This window comes from Harpia harpyja, chromosome 2 (assembly GCF_026419915.1).
Source record: "Harpia harpyja isolate bHarHar1 chromosome 2, bHarHar1 primary haplotype, whole genome shotgun sequence".
Classification (NCBI taxonomy): domain Eukaryota; kingdom Metazoa; phylum Chordata; class Aves; order Accipitriformes; family Accipitridae; genus Harpia; species Harpia harpyja.
Genome location: NC_068941.1, coordinates 80,296,366 through 80,313,653, shown reverse-complemented (window position 1 = coordinate 80,313,653; position 17,288 = coordinate 80,296,366). Strand labels below are relative to the sequence as shown.

The window sequence follows — 17,288 nt, the reverse complement described above, 5'->3', positions numbered from 1 at the left end:
TCCTCATTGTAGGTATATCCAGTTTCCCAGCACTGAAGTGCCCTCCTTTCCCAGGATTCATACTAATCTCTGCTTTGTCTGGGCACTAACCCACAAGAATAGGTACTACTAATTTCTGGGTACTGCAGACTGCAGATTCTCCTATCTAGTTCTTGCATCTATTTCTAATAGTTGTAGGTCAGTCTGTCCCATTGTACCCACAGGGATTAACAAGAGGGGAAGCCTATAGCAGATGTGAGCTTCTGATGTATATTAAAGCAGTGATTATCTCAATGCAATAAAAAAAAAACACTGCCAAGATCTAACTCACTTTATTGTTGTGTTTGTAACTGTCTTGTAATGTGAATCACTAAAAAAAAAAGTCCATATTCTGCTGTATCAATCACCGGCGATATAGTATTGATGTACACTGAAGCTGTAAACAAGGTTTGTCTAATGAGAACAGTCAGAAACAGTAAGATTAGCTTATGCCACAGGAAGTTTAATCATACGTTTCTCAGCCTATATTCTGTGGGCTGCGTCTGATCTCTAAGACCTTAAAAGGCAATGTATAAAATGGTCACTAAAAAAAAGAAGAAAAAAAAAAAATCTCTGCATGTTTGTACATGTTGTGTTGGGAACAAGCAGCTGGTAATCAATCACAGGTTTGCAATCAGTTAGATTAATAAGAACAATTGCACCTGCACACTGCATGCAATGGCCCATGCATCTTTTTTGGCAATATCCCACCTAAGACAACATTGGCATAAACCATCGTCTTTCTTTGGGGCTGCAACAGGATCCTGAACAGGAAACATCAAGGAAAATATCCACAATCTTCCTAAAGTGTAGTACTGGGAAGAAAGCAAAGCAGAAGACAGGAGTGTTGTTACACAAAGTAAATTTTTTTAATTATGAAAGGTCCTGGTTGCAGTAGGCCTTTATTTTGTATCCTGTCCTTAACTCCAGCTCTGACATGGTGAGAAACACTTGGAGCCAAGGCTGAAAAAACCCGTAGCTCTGTTTGTTACATTTGTACACTGTAACTTCTGATACTTCTCAAAACAGCCCCCTGTGATTTGTTGAAGTTATTGCCAGTGTAGGTAGGTTAAGAAGACGTTTAAGCTAGCACTGGCATCATCACAGATGTGTGACAGGGTAGGGCGTTAATGTGCTCTCATGCATCTGAAAGGTCATTCTTCCTCACGTAAATGAGGAGTGATTTTTCAACCCATGTGAAAATAGTGTGAGACACTGGTTATCACTGAAGTAATGAAGTAACTCTTAATCTGAAACCATGACATTTAGTTAGCCCTTAGTATAGTTACTGGGACTATTTCACATTTAAATACTTACACTGAAAGAGAGATTTTTGACCACTTTACTAATGTAGTAAAACAACTGCACAATCACTTTTATTATAAAAATAATCCTTAGGTAAAATAGGAATACAGTCAATAATTACACAAATACACATTTACAAATGTGTAAAATAGTTACTTATTGCACAGAAAAAATAAATATTCCTGTACATTGTTTCTGTGCAAGAAGACAAGCTAGTTTTAGTCAATAACCAGCCCTTTTACATTTTCTTCACTTCTCCTGATTTCAGTGGAACACAAGGATTTTCGGATGAGATGTCTGAAAGTTCAGCCTCAGTAGACTGAGAAGAAAATACTTTCGCTTTTAATCCAGATAAAGCACAATAAGATTTTTTCCTATCTATCTTCTGCCAAAATGCTCCTCCTGCGTTCTTCAGCCTACTTTTTTGGAAGAGGAGGAAAATTTCAAGTTCAGTAATTTTTTTCACAAGACTTCAGACTGCTGGGAAGAGTTAGACTCAAATACAAGTCAAGCTGCACTCTGAAGCTAACTACCACTGTAAGTTTCAGTTTAGTTTGTAGTAGAATTTGCATTATTCTTGCCTTCCTCACAGTTGTTAAAAATAGTTCTTCATAAAAACACTTTGCTTTATCTTGAAGTCTTTCATACAGTCCAAGAGAAGGTGAAATCAAATAAGAGGTAGATATTGTTCATCCTCCTAATTCCTAAGAGTTTTACTGTCTATAAAGTAGTGATCGACTTACACGCTCACATCACGTGGTCACTGACAACATTCAGCAACATGCTTGAGGAATTCATCACTGAGTTCATCACTGAAAAACCTCATACAATGAGGGCATCTAAGTTCACCCTGTGCCCTGCCCTCAGATCCTGAGTTTCCATTGTTCGCAGGAGGAGAAGCTTGTTCAGACTGTGAAGATGTTCTTCTCAAGCCTGTTTGGCCTGGGCTATTGCCTCGTAGATGTTCAACGTTCGTCTGTACATACATATGATTTTGGTTACCAATGTGAACTCTGAAATGACTACTTGTGTCTCTTGAGTCCTAGAAAGAGAAAGAAGAGCTCTTGAAAAAGATGAAGTAAAAAGATATTCTTTAACAGACTATTTCATCACCTTTATCTGAAACACTGCTCATGTTTTTATCAGAAGATTTGTAAATAAAATATGCATCAGTTTTTGCAGTTTTATTAATATAGTTGTAATAGAATGCTTGTAGAAAACACAGAATATAGCCAGTATGCTACTTTAAAGATGCCACTGTTACAAGCGTCATGGCCATCCTTCTCTTCCTTCTAAGAATTCACCCTTAGTATGTTGATCCAAAATAGAAGGGAAACAGACTGGAAAGGGGTATTACATGTGTATTGGGAAACATCTCCACTAGAACTGACTATGAAATCATGTCAGTTTTGATAGCTGCCCTGAGCTGAAATGGTTTTAGAAGTACTAAGATTTTTTTTTAATCTATTTAAAAGTATATTTTAGTCCTGAATCCTGTTGACATGTTTAATTGAAAAAGTAGGATGTTGCTTCCTTACCTGTCTTCTTGCTAGCTGGTGTTGCAGACATGCAACTTCTGCCTGAAGCTCTTGTATTTTACTCTGTGCTCGTTCTCTGTCTGATCTCTCAGATGTGAAATCATCTTTATAAACTAGGACCTGAAAAATAATTATTATGTTAATATTTTATAAATTAGAGCATTGGAAGGTTAGACTAAAAAGTTGAGGCTGTGATTCCTTTGTAAATACTCATTCTGAGAATCTCAATATTATCTTCTCTACCATATCTGTACTTTAAAGGTATTTGTATTTCTTTTTCAGACCTTTCATATTTTGTATTAAATCCAGCAGAACTGCATGCAGTTCTTTAACTAGTGAGTTTCCTTTAAATCTGTGTTGTTAAGTATCTGTATAGCCAAATGTGGCAAGACAAGTGGCAAATGTCAAAAGAAATAATTCATTTTTCCCCCTGGGACTTCAGTGATCTGGGGAGAAACTAAGAATTCCCACCTCTAGGAAAAAGAAACTTAATGACCTGTTGCTCCAGCATTTGTATGCGCTCATTATCTCCTTCACTAGCCTTCTTCACATCTTCTAATTCTCTCTTTGTTTTTATGCATTCATTCATTTTTTCCTCCAGTAGCTTGTTTAACCGGAATATCTCCTTGTGCATCAGGTCAGAATTCGTTTGTGCTGAAGTTATGCCATGCTGCTGCTCCAGTTGAGACTTCATCTCTTTTAGCTGCAAGTGGAGTCGCTTCACATACTCATCCCTACTCGCATCGTATTTCTGCCATTTTGCATTTAAGTCTTCCACCTGAAAGATTACCCAGGAGAGTCATGAAGAACATGAAGACACAAACTTCCAAGCTTTCACAGACTGTCTGTATGTGCAGGACCAAAATTCTCTAAAAGACAATATAATATGCTGACTCAACTGCTGAGTGTGGCTAAGCCGCTTTACAGGTGAGCAGAAGATTATCGTGCTGTAAGCCAGGCTCTTCACGGGCAGCCTTCCCCATTCGCCAGTCCATAGGGACGGTATTAAATAACAGGGAATGGGGGGGTTGGCAGTCACTGTGGCCCTGGTGCTGTTCTCCTGCGGTGCAATACTGATGCATGGAAGGAACACAAAAATTTTCTTCTGCAGTGTATTTTTAATAACAAAACCCCAATACATTAAAAACAATGTAATAAGTTGTTCTTAGCTAAGGAAACAAAGACAATGTGCCATGTTGAAAGGACTAAGAAAAATTCTGGACTGGCATTAAACTGTCATTTAATTAGATTAACCAGGTCTTACCTATGCCAAATTTACTGTAATTCAACAATACTCAATCAAATCTTAATCTTGTACAGAATGAAAGTACTCACGTGAGCTACTTTTTGTTTTAACATCCTGTTTTCATCTTGTAGGTTGCAGATAAGAGCTTGAAGTGAAGTTTCATTGTCTAAAAGCTGTAATTTTAAGATAAAGGAAGTGTTACTTTAACATAAAAATCCCAAATGCTACTTAGCTATGCTGTTAAACTGTAAGTAATCTTTTTTTTAACTCCTCTAAAACTATTTGCTAAATACATACATCATTTCTATATAGCATATTTCTAAATACTAATAGTATAGCCTACAGTTTTTGTTATTAATAAGCAGAGCAAAAACATACTCAGGTTTTTACTACCTTGCTATTGCTTTTAAATAGGTGTGTGGTGTCATAAAAACATACCTGTCTTACCAAATTCTGAGCCTACTGAAGGTAACAAAAAATACCACACATTTTACATGCATGAGGGTCTACACTGATGACAACAGAGCTTAACAGTTTACACGAACTCCTTGGAAACTACTTGTTTGGAGTGGGGGAATGCATGACAAAGACACAGATATGCCTTCATCTTGCTTTGTTATTACTGTCAATTTTGGCCAGTACTAGGAAGAAATTACTGAGGGGGAAAAAAAAACCCTGCTTGCTAAATAATTGACTAAAATGATACCCCTTTTTTACAGTTGTGACATCTGCTTAAAAAACCCCCAGTGTATGTGAGTAATATAGAACTCTTTTGTACAAAATTCCCTAGAATCAGTTAGTAATTGCATCTGAAATTTCTCTTCTTCAACAGGGAAGTCCCCACCGTACAAGGTTAGCTACTTATTACATATATCAAAGTCAATCAAGTTTCCTGTCTATCAATTACACGTAAAATATATTAATACTAAATGCCTCAAGTCCCTTAAGAAGTCATTTTTTCTTATATCTGGTCAACCTGTAACTATTTCTTACAGGTAACTTTGATGTGAATAAGTTTTCTTCGGAAATACTCCTGGGATGTTTTACAAAGTCGAAGTGAGCGATGTATAGTTTATCATAAAAGCATAGATGAGTGGTCATGTGAAACACAGCATTACCACTACGTAGCAGTAAGAACATGAGACACAATTATTCTTTTTTTGTGAGAACTGGCTGTAGCATCCTACTCAATGCTCTGATCTGTTATTGGGGGTGGCACCTCTAGTGTTATTTCCTTATGGTATTATCATGAATTACCTAACAGCTCTGAACCATCATGACTTCTGGAAAAACAGAATAACATGATCTACCTCTACCCTACAGCTAAGGTGATGCAGCAAAGCCATACAGCTGTTAGCAAAGTACGCCAAAATCCAGGTGTTTCTTTGTGCCCCTCAGTAGCATTTCTGCCACCTTCCTATCATGAAACAATTTTTCTAAACATCCCTGCTGGAGAGAAACATTGCCTGGGACTGGGAGGCCAGGGGGGAACCCCAGAGCAAAAAAAAAAAAAAAAAAAGGTAAGACACCTTGACTCATTCTTCCCTAACCAACTTTCCATAGGTCTGTACTGCGTGTGCAAAGCCAAATCCTGATCTGAGAAAACCACGTGCTATAGAGTTCTTCATATAAACACTACTTTAAAATACCTCTGGTTTGTTTTGTGATTTAGTTGCTTAAATAAGTAATCAGGAGATACCACCTTCAAAAGCGCAGCACCATCTAGTGATGCACAGAAGCCTGCTGCGGTATAAAGAAGTTACGGTCTCCTGTATATGCAGGGAAGAATGGTAATCATGGAATTGCTGAGGTTAGAAGGGACCTCTCAAGATCCTCTCCTCTCCAAAAAAAGCCTCTGATGATGACATAAGTGAGATGGCCAAAATGCAAGTGACTGACAACTGCTTCCATCCCAAATTTTTGGTACTCGGAATTATTTAGAGCTTGCCATGGTAGTCTTTTCACCCTACACAAAATTATTTGAAGGGATGTTTCTCACCACTCCCCAGTTACAACTATCACATTGTAATTAACACCTCAGAAGCTAATAAGACTTTAAAGAAACATAGTACCAGTAAGAATACCTGATTAGATCTTTCAGTAGGTATCTGGTCATCTGAATTCCCCTTCTCTTTTCTTTGCTTCTCTTCTAGACATTTTGCCAGATGTTGACACATTTCTGCTGTGGACGCTAATTTGCGTTGAAGTTGATGAGTTTCATCAGTGAGTGAACGGCACAAAACATCGCTGGTGGCCTGAGCCTTTTCCCTCTCTGCCAAGCTCTTCTGAAGTCGTAAGATTTCTCTCTCCTTTTCATACGGAGGCTGATTTATCATCTGTTGTATCTCTCCATTTTTCTCCTCTAGTTGCTGATTCAACTTCTGTACTTCCTAAACATAAGGGGGAGGGGAAGTTATTTAAAAGCAAAGTGAACTCAAAAGCCAAAATACGTCTAAGACTGAATTCCATACTGCAGTAATGCCATATTGTTCCTATACTCACTGCAAAGTACTTAAAAAGTAAAATAAATCCAATTCATTTCTATATAATCACTTGACCTTGGAACCAACAGATCGATCAGTCAAAATCAAGAACTGCTCAGAGAGCTATACAAGCACTTCCTAGTCAGTAAATGAAGAAACAGCCAGCCAAAATTCAGGAAGATTTTATGAAAAGATAGACAGCAGCAACAAACTAAAGATGGAACTTACAAGAAACAAATTAAAGGAATAACTACGGAGACTGAGAAATGCTTACTGGTCCTGCATGCTAAACTACCAGATAGTAAAGATTTTCCTGAGGGGGGAAAAAAAAAAAAAAAAAAAAAAAAAAAGAACTGGAAAGTCATCTTATCAAAAACCAGTGAAGTGTATTCATTGCCTGGCACTGTCATAAGGACAAAGCAGCGGAAGCACACACAGCAACTTTCCCACCTAGGAAAGGATGAGTGACAAGGACAAGCAAACAGAAAATTAAATCCATGTGGCAGCAATGACTCTATTTTGGCCATAGCTGACTCTCCAAGCTATGTGAGCAGGTCGGACATACTCTTAGGAGACAACTGTGTATCTTGTTGCCACGCATTCTTGTTGAATTGGAAGCTCTGTGGGATCATCAGCATGGCATTAAGTTAACGTCTCTGCAGGTGTTTGGAGGAGGAAGAAGTTTGCTTGCTGACTGGGGTAAACCGCTTTGTAGTACCATGCATCTGAAGCACACCAGTCCTGACTTTGTCAAAAACAGCTTGTGCTCGATATCCTCAAAAAGTAGCGGACGCTGATAACAGAAGCCTCTGTAGCACGGCTCCTGCAGAATCAATGACGCCCTGGATGCCAGCACAGACCACGAGACAGGTACAAGCTTGACTCTACCCTTCCAGTTCTTCGGGAGGGCTAATGGAGCTGTAAATCACAGGGAACACTCTTCTTTGCCAGCACGTAGGTCTCTGACTTCACAAAATGTCTTTTTTTTGGTGGTGTTATTTTTAGTGACAATGATTTCAGTGTTTCTGATTTGGGCATAAAATATTTATATCTAAGAAGAATAAAATTAGTATCTAACTTACAGAAACAGTACTTGTTCTTATTACTGACATTTAAATTCTTCAGCATCGTGCTAAATTTCCCTTTTGCTATAGATTAAAGACATTCAGCATCAGACTTCAAAATATATTCAGATACCACAGGTTTGTCATCTGTCTGCAAAGTGTCAGTAAGATCATCTCTTATTACAAATTTCCAAACTTGAACTTCTTTAAATGTGTTTTAGGTGAGTGTCATATATGGAAAATGTTTTGTATAAGCATTAGGTCAAGAGATTACTTATGACAAAAATACTTGTTTCAATTTTAAGTACTGCTTCTGGGTTTGGAAATTCCTTTATGCGGCTTCATATAGAAAGAAATGCTTTAAAATTCTTTAAGTATTTCAGACTGAACGTGGGAAAGTCTTAATGACAGTAACAAAAATAGTACTTGTGGCGGATGGGAGGGGATGCAGTTTAGAGACTTTTTTTTCCCTGTCATGAAAGGTACCGATTTCCCTAATCTATCTCCTCACAATCCAGACTTGCCAGTTACTTCTCCAACTATTAATGTGCTGCCTTAATGTCAACAGGAAAATCCATCTTTAAGTGCACTTTAAAAAAAACCACTTTAACAGAAAAAGCAGTGGCATCAGTTGTTTATCCTACAGAACAAAACTGTTGCATCTGATAAAGAGTAAGAATTACTTACTTCAGTAAGTAATATGGAACTTCCAAATTTAGGGCTTTTTACTATTTTTCCTTCTCCTTGTGAAAATAGTTGCATGAAGATTCATAATGCCACGCTACGTTTTTGCTTTAGGATTTTATGGTTTACCTCCTTGAACTTAATGCAGTGGCAACTACTGTTGGATACAGATGGCTGAATTGCTTTGGGCACAGTCCAACTCTGGGCACAGAGCGACAGAGCCAGTCCTGTCAAACGCACCAGCATTGCATTGCGGGGGTCAAGACATTTGCTCTCTGGTCCAGGCTCTGCCGCCACCCACTTGCCGTGACAGTGGGCAAGTCACTGAAACCAAGTTGTCGGGACTGGTGCCTGGGCACCCCCATCTGTCTCCATAAACGCGAGTGAGCAGTCTGAATGCAAAACGTCTGCATCCTCGATTCAAGACAGCCACTGCTGGGCTCACTGAACTGAAATCGCTCGTTTTTGCTGGAGTGCGGAACGCAGCTCCCGCGGTGCGCGCTGCTGCCGCTCCGCGGCTATACGCGCAGCCTTTCGCCCGGGGAGGCGAGGCGCTGCCTGCCAGCGCTCTCTCGAGGGCATTCGCGGTTTTACCTGGCTCAGAGCTTCCACTCGTCGCGCCGAGAGTCGCTCGCTGTCCCTGAGCTGCTCCCTGGCCTGCCCCAGCTGCTCCAGCAGGCTCTCCACCAGCGAGCGGGCCGGCTCCGCGCCCGCCGCCCCCGCCTCGCCGCCCGCCGCCGGCTGCGGCTGCTGCTGCTGCCGCCGGGCCAGGCTGCTCCGCAGCTCCCGGATCGTCGCCTCCTTGGCAGCCAGCTGCAGCTGGAGGTGCTTCAGTTGCTGAGCGGACTCGTGGTACAAGGTGCAGAGCGCGTTGTACCGAGGCACTTTATTCTTCAGGCTCCTGTTTTCCCGGTGCAGCTTCTCCAGCGTCTCCTCCACCTGTTTGAAGCGGGCCACCAAGGGCTCTGTACTGCTACCCTCGCTTACCGAGCACATGGCCGGGGAAGGTGAGCCGCGGTCACGCTGCTGCCCCTTCTCTTTCTTCTCTAGGGCGAGCAGTAATCCGGCCAGGTGCATATAAACCCGCAGGGGAGCCAGGCAGGGCCGGGGGCGGGGGTAGTTGTTGTTGTTTCTCCTGCTCCTGCTTCGCTCTTCCGCCTTCCCCGTCGGGGGAGGAGGACGGCCGCTCTCCTTTAAGGGCTCGCAGGGCCCGCCCGCCCTGCCTCCCCTCCCTGCCTCCCTCCCTCTCTCCTTCCCCGCCGCTTTTTCTACGCCGCGGGCCGGCCCGGGCCGCGCTCCGCCTGTGCGGAGGGGGGAACCCCGCCGCGGGGGAGGGCAGCGCTTTCCCCCGCCGCCAGCGCGGGAGCCGGCCCCGGGGGCAAGGCTGGTCGGGGAACCCCGGCGAGGGCTGAAAAGGAGAGAAGGCACCCGGGGGCTGCGGGGCGGGAGAAACGGGAGCGGGCCGAAACCCGGGGGCGAGTGAGGGGGCCCGGGGGGGAGCGGGAGGCTGCTGAGGGGACGGGGGAAGTCCGGGCTGAACGAGGGGGGTGGTGGCTGAGGGGAACGAGGGGGAGACTGCTGCAGGAGAGGCCGCTGGGGGGGGGGGGGGCGGGGGCGGGGGTCCTTCGAGGGGCTGGAGGACGGCGCGGGCCCCGCGTTGCTAAAGCCCCGTAGCGCGGCGTCCCAGAAGGAGCCGCGGCGGGAATTTCCCGGCTCGGAAGGGGGCTTTCCCCGCTGGCGGCGACCCCCGCGGCCGGGCCGCTTGTTCCCCCCCCACCCCCTACAGAGGCCGCGGCGGTGGCCGGGTCGGCGCATGCGCCGGGGGTCAGGGCGGGCGGGGGCGGCCTCCTGCCCGCCGCCGCGGCCCGACCCTCGCCCCGGGGCGGCAGCCGGGTCTGCGGCCTGGCTTTGTCCCCGCAAACTGTGACGAAACGCCCAGGATATCCTGTATAGCGTGTTGGAGCTGGATCGGTAGCAACGGGAAGGCTTTGGACCCAGGCAGAGCAGCGCAGCGCTCCTCCGAGGCTGCACAGCTTTGCAGGTTTTGAGGAGAAGCTTGGCTTAGGAAAGGCCTCGAAGAGACCAAAATCTAACGGTCGTCAAACTTCCCGTCATCAGCTAGTGTTTATACCCTCGGGGTTGCGCATGGAGATGAGCGGAGTTGGTGGGAGTAAACCCAGCTGTCTGACGCCCACCCAACAAACAGGTGCCGGTCAGCTGACCCTGTGGTGGATAACTTCGTTATTGGCAGCGTAGCGATAGAACCTGATAACGGAGGATACAGCTGTTGGAGAGGTTACCCTGGTGCGGTATTCCTCACAGCAGGAGGGGAAGATGGTAAACTGGACTGATGTGGGTTTTAGATTGGTTTAGTTTTGTCCATGTCATCATACTGGTGGAACGGCTTGGGAGGAAAAAGCTGTAAACCAGTACAAAAATAAAGCCTAGGTTACGTTTTGTTATTATTTGTAATAATGTTTATTGTGTGTATATGTATGCATGTGTATAATAACGTATACCACATGGAGCTCTATATGTGCACGCAGACTTATTACACTCAGTTCAGCACAATCATAGAAGGTGTTTCTGGACCAAAACGCTGTCCAATTACAGAGCAAGTGAAAATCACCACATGCAAGTGGTAGAGGGGGAAAAAAGAGAAGACTTTGGTCAGTGTGATGGAGAGCAGCCTCCTGTGCTGGCACTGTAGCTACTCGTAGGTGTCAGGGCAAAAAGATACAGCAATAAAGAATTTGCGTGGAAGAATTTACAGGAATCAGAACATGATGAAAGGAGAGGACACTGAACTTTAAAGTCGAGACGCTCAGTGCCACTGGTGACAGATCGGAAGCCACGTGATACTGGTGTGTATGAAATGCAAGGTGTAATGTTTCAGCCTTTCATGAAGGCAGTGGGTGTAAGTTGAAACGAGAGGTTGCAATCAAATATAAGGAAAGGTCTTCCCTGGAAGGGCAGTCAAACATTGGAAGTGCTCTGAGCAGGAGTTTGGGCTAGAGACCTCCCTGAGGTCCCTTCCAACATGAATTATCCTGCGATTCAATTCAGCTTTTTCAAGGTGGAAAGTCGTAATTTTGTCACCTCAATTATGCTAGAAAGGGTTATCCAAAAGATTAGGAGCAATACATTCAAAATGGTCCGTTAGCTTAGCTGTTTCAAAAAATATAACTGAATTTTATGTGCATAACAGATCCTGTGTGACAGAAAAGGGTAAAACACTTGCCTAAGGTACAGGTCTGTGGTGTATTTGCTGTTTCATCTTATAAATAATGTAAATACCCCATGATTAAGGACAGTGAAAAATCTGTGTGGAGGTTGAGGGAATACAGTTTTTGGTTTTTTACTTGTACAGCGTTATATCCTACAACCTTAAGACACTGGTTTTGCTGTGAAGGAAGTAAAGTTCCTGCTTTAAAATACCTGTACTTTATGGTTTTCCTATATACTAGTAGGAAAAGGGAAAAAAATACATAGACTTCATTATATATTTTCAACATCATTGTGCTACAGTCAGAGCTAATTGAAAAATTCAGAGCAAGAATGCTTTTGATGACTGTCAAAATATTTTGTAGAAATGTATGATGAAGCCCTAGTAATGGAGAAGTCTGTTTGGTTTCCTGCCAGTTCAAACTGCAAGGAAACTCAGAAATCCCATGTCTGCAGATGGGGCAGTGATGTCCTTAGACCAAACATCAGGGAATTTAGTTAGCTATCAAACAGAATACTTTATAATACAGTTATATTTATACTCTTATATCAGTATATTAAAATCAGCATTGCATCTGATTACTGAAAGTTTGGTATTAATAGTGCTTTGGATAAAGACAGCACTCCCCCAAGGAAAACACCACTGACTTAAGGGAAATTTGACCTGCGTAAGTCGTGAGTAAGAAATTGATCCCGTATGTTCTCGGGAATGCCCTTAGATGACTGTTTCCTTTTGTCAATTCTGAAATACAGAGGAATTCCTGGGAATTCAGTAAGAGAAGCTGGTACCAAAGAATGAGTCACATCTTGAGATGTGTTTCATAGTGTACCTGGCTTTTCCGGGATTGCCTCTCGTGTGCTGTTCGTCAGATCTGCTGATAAAGCAGCTGGTCTGTGGAGTGGCATAGTTGTCCTTTTTTGGTTTTAGACAATCAAATTAAGGCTTATTAAATACAGTAATTCTGGTCAGCAAATAATCACATGAACAACAGGCATGCTGTGCACTACTTTATATAAAGGAAAAAACTTTATTTTCCATACCTTACTGGTCTCCACTTGAAATATAAGGTGAAGTTCATTTTAACTCTTTCTCAGTACAGGATGTAACAGGATATTAAAGCCACTAGAGAAAAATTTAACCTTAAATTAAATTTTGTTAAAGAAATCTTAACAAAGTTATTTTGAATAAGTAATTCTATGCACATCACAACCAACTGTTACAACGCGTAAGAAGTGTCACACAGTGTATGAACAGAAGTGATTAGGTACTACCTAGAAACAAAAAGGAGATGAAGCAGATCTTAGGAAACCAGGAAGAAGGAAAGGTGAAGAGTATAGTTAGATTAGATTAAATATGCACAGACGTAGATATATTTAAAAATTAATTTTAAAATGAGTTATTTGTAGATTTGGTAAGAATAATTCCTCTGAACATAGTAGTTATAACTCTGTAGTATCAGTGCAAATAATACAAGAACGAGTCTCTGTATTTGAAAGTGTAATTCTGTGTGGACAAGACTATAAAACATATTGGTGCAGGTTCTGTTGTTTTCCGAATAGTGATGTATGCTTAATTTGCAAGAAACTGTATTTTTATTTGTGAACTCCAGACACTGTTCAGCCAATCAAGCTGTGTTTTTTTCCATTGTCTTAAGTCACCACTAATTGTCCTGGAGGGTAAGTCATGACCTAGTGACAATTATGATATGTTCTGTTGCCTTGAGCTGATTTACCTAAGCAGAGCTGATTAGAAATTAGTAAATTATCCTCTTGCTGCTGTAGGCTGAAAAAATCAATAGCAGTTCACATTTTCTTTGCTGTTGATTGTGCAGTGCAAAAGGGAATAAAAACCCATAATGGTTTATTTTCCCCAGTGAAATCATCTGATATGATGCTACTGCTACAAAAGCTGCCTGCCTTAGAGCTCTGCGTGCATCCGAGAATCTAATACTCCTGCTGAGCAAGTAGAATGTCTATGCTTCTGTGACTCATAGTTTAACAGTAATTATAAGCTGCAGCCATGTTTACATTTCTTACATGGGAAGGAGTAAACATCCTTTATATACATTACTCTACTGGATGTTCTGATAATTTAATGTTTTACGTATTTTACAGTTGGAATGGCAAACTTATGGAGAGGTTAGCTCGAGGGCATTCAGGATTCCCAAAACTGGGTGAACCCATTGCTATGACTTACGTATTTAGCCATCTCTCTCAACTGGGACTCTGATTTGGGTCACAACATTCCTCTTTCAGTCTTGTTTTCCATTTATACACATGAAAATATTTAGTGTAGTTAGGAGAAACAGAATGATTTTTATTTATTTCTAATGTAAGCTTTTTCCCACATGTGTTTTTTGCACGGCTTGAACTTGGGAGGATGTCAAAACCAAAAGTGTTTTGATGCTTAGGGCAGAGTCCCAGGACCTGTGTTCTGAATCACAGCAAGGCTGAAATAACCAGAATGAAGAGATGACATTGGTCAGATCCAAAGCAGTGCTGTTGCTTTTCCCTAAGAATTGTTTCTTTCACATTTATCTGGACTAAGATGGTTCAGTCTCATCTTTATAGGTGTTGGCAGATCAGCAGGATATACACTTGTAGGTCTCTCTCACAAGTCTTGTGATCAATTCAGGTCTGTATCCAGGCAACAGGCTTCTGTTATGCCTTGTTACTCTTTAATGCTTTAAATCTTTGCTGCAGTTCACCTTTCTGTGCAGGCTTACTGGTCCTGTGTTGGATATTCCCCCCCCAAGTGTTTAGCTATTTCAGGGCCGGCTTTAGTTTCTTCTGGATATTTTTACTTCTTGCAGTTTCTCCTCTGTTTGCCTATGGCACAGTAGTACGAGTTCACTGGGTCTCTCCTTACAAACTGGAATTTATTTCTGTTGTTGATGCTGTCTCTTGATCTGAGAAGTTCAAGCAGTATGCTTCGTCCTTTAGGAAACTCTATCACAACACAACTGATTTTTGAGCTATAATTTTATTTACAGGAATGCAAAAAAGCTCCCTGTTTGTTGAACACAAGTTATTGACAACTGGAGACAGTTTGCATACTCACAGGCTTAGACCACTACAGCTACCACTCCTACTGAGAAAAGCAAATTACTTCTTTGAGCTTGTAGTTTAAAAAACTTAGGGGTTTGCCCATGTCTATTTATTCCTGGTGGGCAGTGCAGGATACGCTGCCTTGTATTTGTCATAGGACACTTTTTCCTAAAAACTGATGCTTTGAAATACTCCAGAGAAACCTTTTTTGGGTTGCAGGAAACACTCCCCAGCTCTGATATTCTTAACATGATCCATATTACAGATTCTTTGGGGATTCTGTATATACAGATTGAATTTTCTGGTTTGATTAATATAGAGTGCTGCGAGTTTTCTGGTTTCTGTTATTCACCTTTCCTTAAAGGCCAGGCAGTTTTAAAGCTAAATTGGGGGGGGGGAAATAAAATTATTAAGTATGACTAAATGCCAGGCATTCAGTTGCAAGACTGGAAACAAAAGGTTGCAGGTGAAACCCTAATTCTTTGTGGATTTGTTTTATACATTAATGTTGTGTAATGAAGCTTCCTAATGCAGGCTCCATGGTGTCTGTGATCCAGACCACTTGTTCTAACTAGAACAAAATCAGTTTACATGTTTCTGATCTTTAGCTTTTCTGACCTAGAGGGCAAACAGACCTCTAGAGTTTGATTAGAGAAATGTTTGATTTAAATGTTTTATTATAAATATTTGTTTTAAAAGGATGATTGGGAAAGGTAATTTCCTAAGACTATTGGGAAGCTCAAAAGAAATCATAGTTGAGTAGAAATTCTGTATATAAATCAGGAAAAAAAGAAATATTGGAGGCTTCTTAACATGTCCTTGGTACTAGATGGTGAAATAGTTTTCAGAACTAGAATGTTGAAGAAGGGCTGGAAGGAATTAAGTAAATAGAACAAGAAAGTGGAAGTGGAAGCGTCCTTGCCACGCCATTCACTCCCCTCCCACGCACCATGCCGTTTCCACATAAATAACAGAATTTACCAAAATTCTGATTAGTGTCCGGTTGAGAGGCAAGAAACAGCACGGTAATGTTCCTCTGGAGCCCCACTATAAAGCGGAAAATCCATCAATCATCCTGGCAGGACATGGAAAAGCTGTTTTCAGCAGAGTTTTAAATTCAAGTAATTGATGTAGTCTTTTGTAGGCTGAAGTGAAGAAATAATGCCATATAGATACCAACTGCTGAAAACTTCAGCACTTGTTTGAATGTATTTTTGTTATAAGCAAGAGTAAGTATATTCTTAATTGTAGACGAGTTGTCCATCACACTTGAAGTAGACAAGCATTTTGACACTTTCTGCTCTCAAACAGGATTCATGGAACATGAAAAAATAGTGTTTCTGAGGAGTCTGCATGCCAGTATCTGTTGAGCCTTAGAGCAATAAACCAGTTGTCCCAGTTTTGGCTAGAATAGAGTTAATTTTCTTCCTAGTAGCTGGTATAGTGCTGTGTTTTGGATTTAGTATGAGAAGAATGTTGATAACACACTGATGTTTTCAGTTGTTTCAGCTTCTGATGCCCAGCCAGCAAGAAGGCTGGAGGGGCACAAGAAGTTGGGAGGGGACACAGCCAGGGCAGCTGACCCCAACTGGCCAAAGGGGTATTCCATACCATGTGACATCATGCCCAGTATATAAACTGTGGGGGGGGTTGGCTGGGCGGATGGCTGCTCGGGAACTAACTGGGCATTGGTCAGCGAGTGGTGAGCAATTGCGTTGTACATCACTTGCTTTGTATATTCCAATCCTTTTATTAGTATTGTCATTTTATTATTGTTACTATTATCATTACTAGTTTCTTCCTTTCTGTTCTATTAAACTGTTCTTATCTCAACCCACGAGTTTTACCTTTTTCCTTCCAATTCTCTCCCCCATCCCACTGGGTGGGGGGGAGTGAGTGAGTAGCTGCGTGGTGCTTAGTTACTGGCTGGGGTTAAACCATGATACCAGTTTAATGTGGACATGCAGATGTGTGGATTATAGAAGATTAAATCAGGAAACAATAAGAAAAAAACCCATATTTCTTAAAAGTGATAACTCTTGAAAAAAGCCACTGCAGCTATTTTTCATGGCTAAATTTGCCTAAGATATCACCAAGTGGCACAGGAACTTATACTTGTGGTACAGTGAAATATGCCTGTTTCAACAGGAATAAATCTTTTTGGGTCTAAATGAAATGCTTTCTCCATTTAATTATATTATATTTATGCAATATGTTATGATTGTTGCTGGGTTAATGTACATTTTAGGGCAGATGGCTGTTTGTTTGGCAAAATTATTACACTATCTTTTTGCCCTAATCTGTAGAGGAAGGACCACAGGGAATCCTATACATATGGCTTTCACTGAAGTTTCTGATGAGAACTACTAATATATTTAACTGAACAAATAAAGAGGTCACCATCTAATGGAGCGAGTTTGAGAATATAATTTGAGAACTGGTTGATTTCTAGTGTCTCTTCCCTTGAGTTTACTTTGAGTAAGTCTTGTCACATCTTAGTTTGCTTTGCCATTTGAAACTTGCATTGATGATAATAGTGACTTATTGTAGATGGTTTAAAGGCAAAAAGGCTGCAGAATATTAAGTATTTGGTCCATGGAATGAAGATCATACTTAGTTTTCACTTATCCTTACTTAATTTTTAGACAAAATCTCAAAGTGTTGACTTAAAACCGGT

General features: G+C 41.5%; 1 protein-coding gene across 2 annotated transcripts; it reads right to left on the bottom strand.

The window, feature by feature from the left end:
- Window positions 1–294: 294 nt before the first annotated feature.
- On the bottom strand, window positions 295–9,573 carry TNIP2 (TNFAIP3 interacting protein 2). Of its 2 annotated transcripts, none has more exons than XM_052780638.1 (6): window positions 8,933–9,573; window positions 6,192–6,497; window positions 4,197–4,280; window positions 3,358–3,639; window positions 2,862–2,981; window positions 295–2,365 (listed from the first exon to the last, which is right to left on the bottom strand). In XM_052780638.1, the coding sequence occupies exons 1-6, from the start codon at window positions 9,413–9,415 to the stop codon at window positions 2,084–2,086; spliced, it is 1,557 nt and encodes a 518-aa protein (XP_052636598.1). In that variant the 5' UTR covers window positions 9,416–9,573; the 3' UTR covers window positions 295–2,083. The 2 variants fall into 2 exon arrangements, with proteins under 2 accessions (XP_052636598.1, XP_052636599.1); XM_052780639.1 differs by having other exon boundaries at window positions 9,326–9,573.
- Between the last annotated feature and the right edge of the window lie 7,715 nt (window positions 9,574–17,288).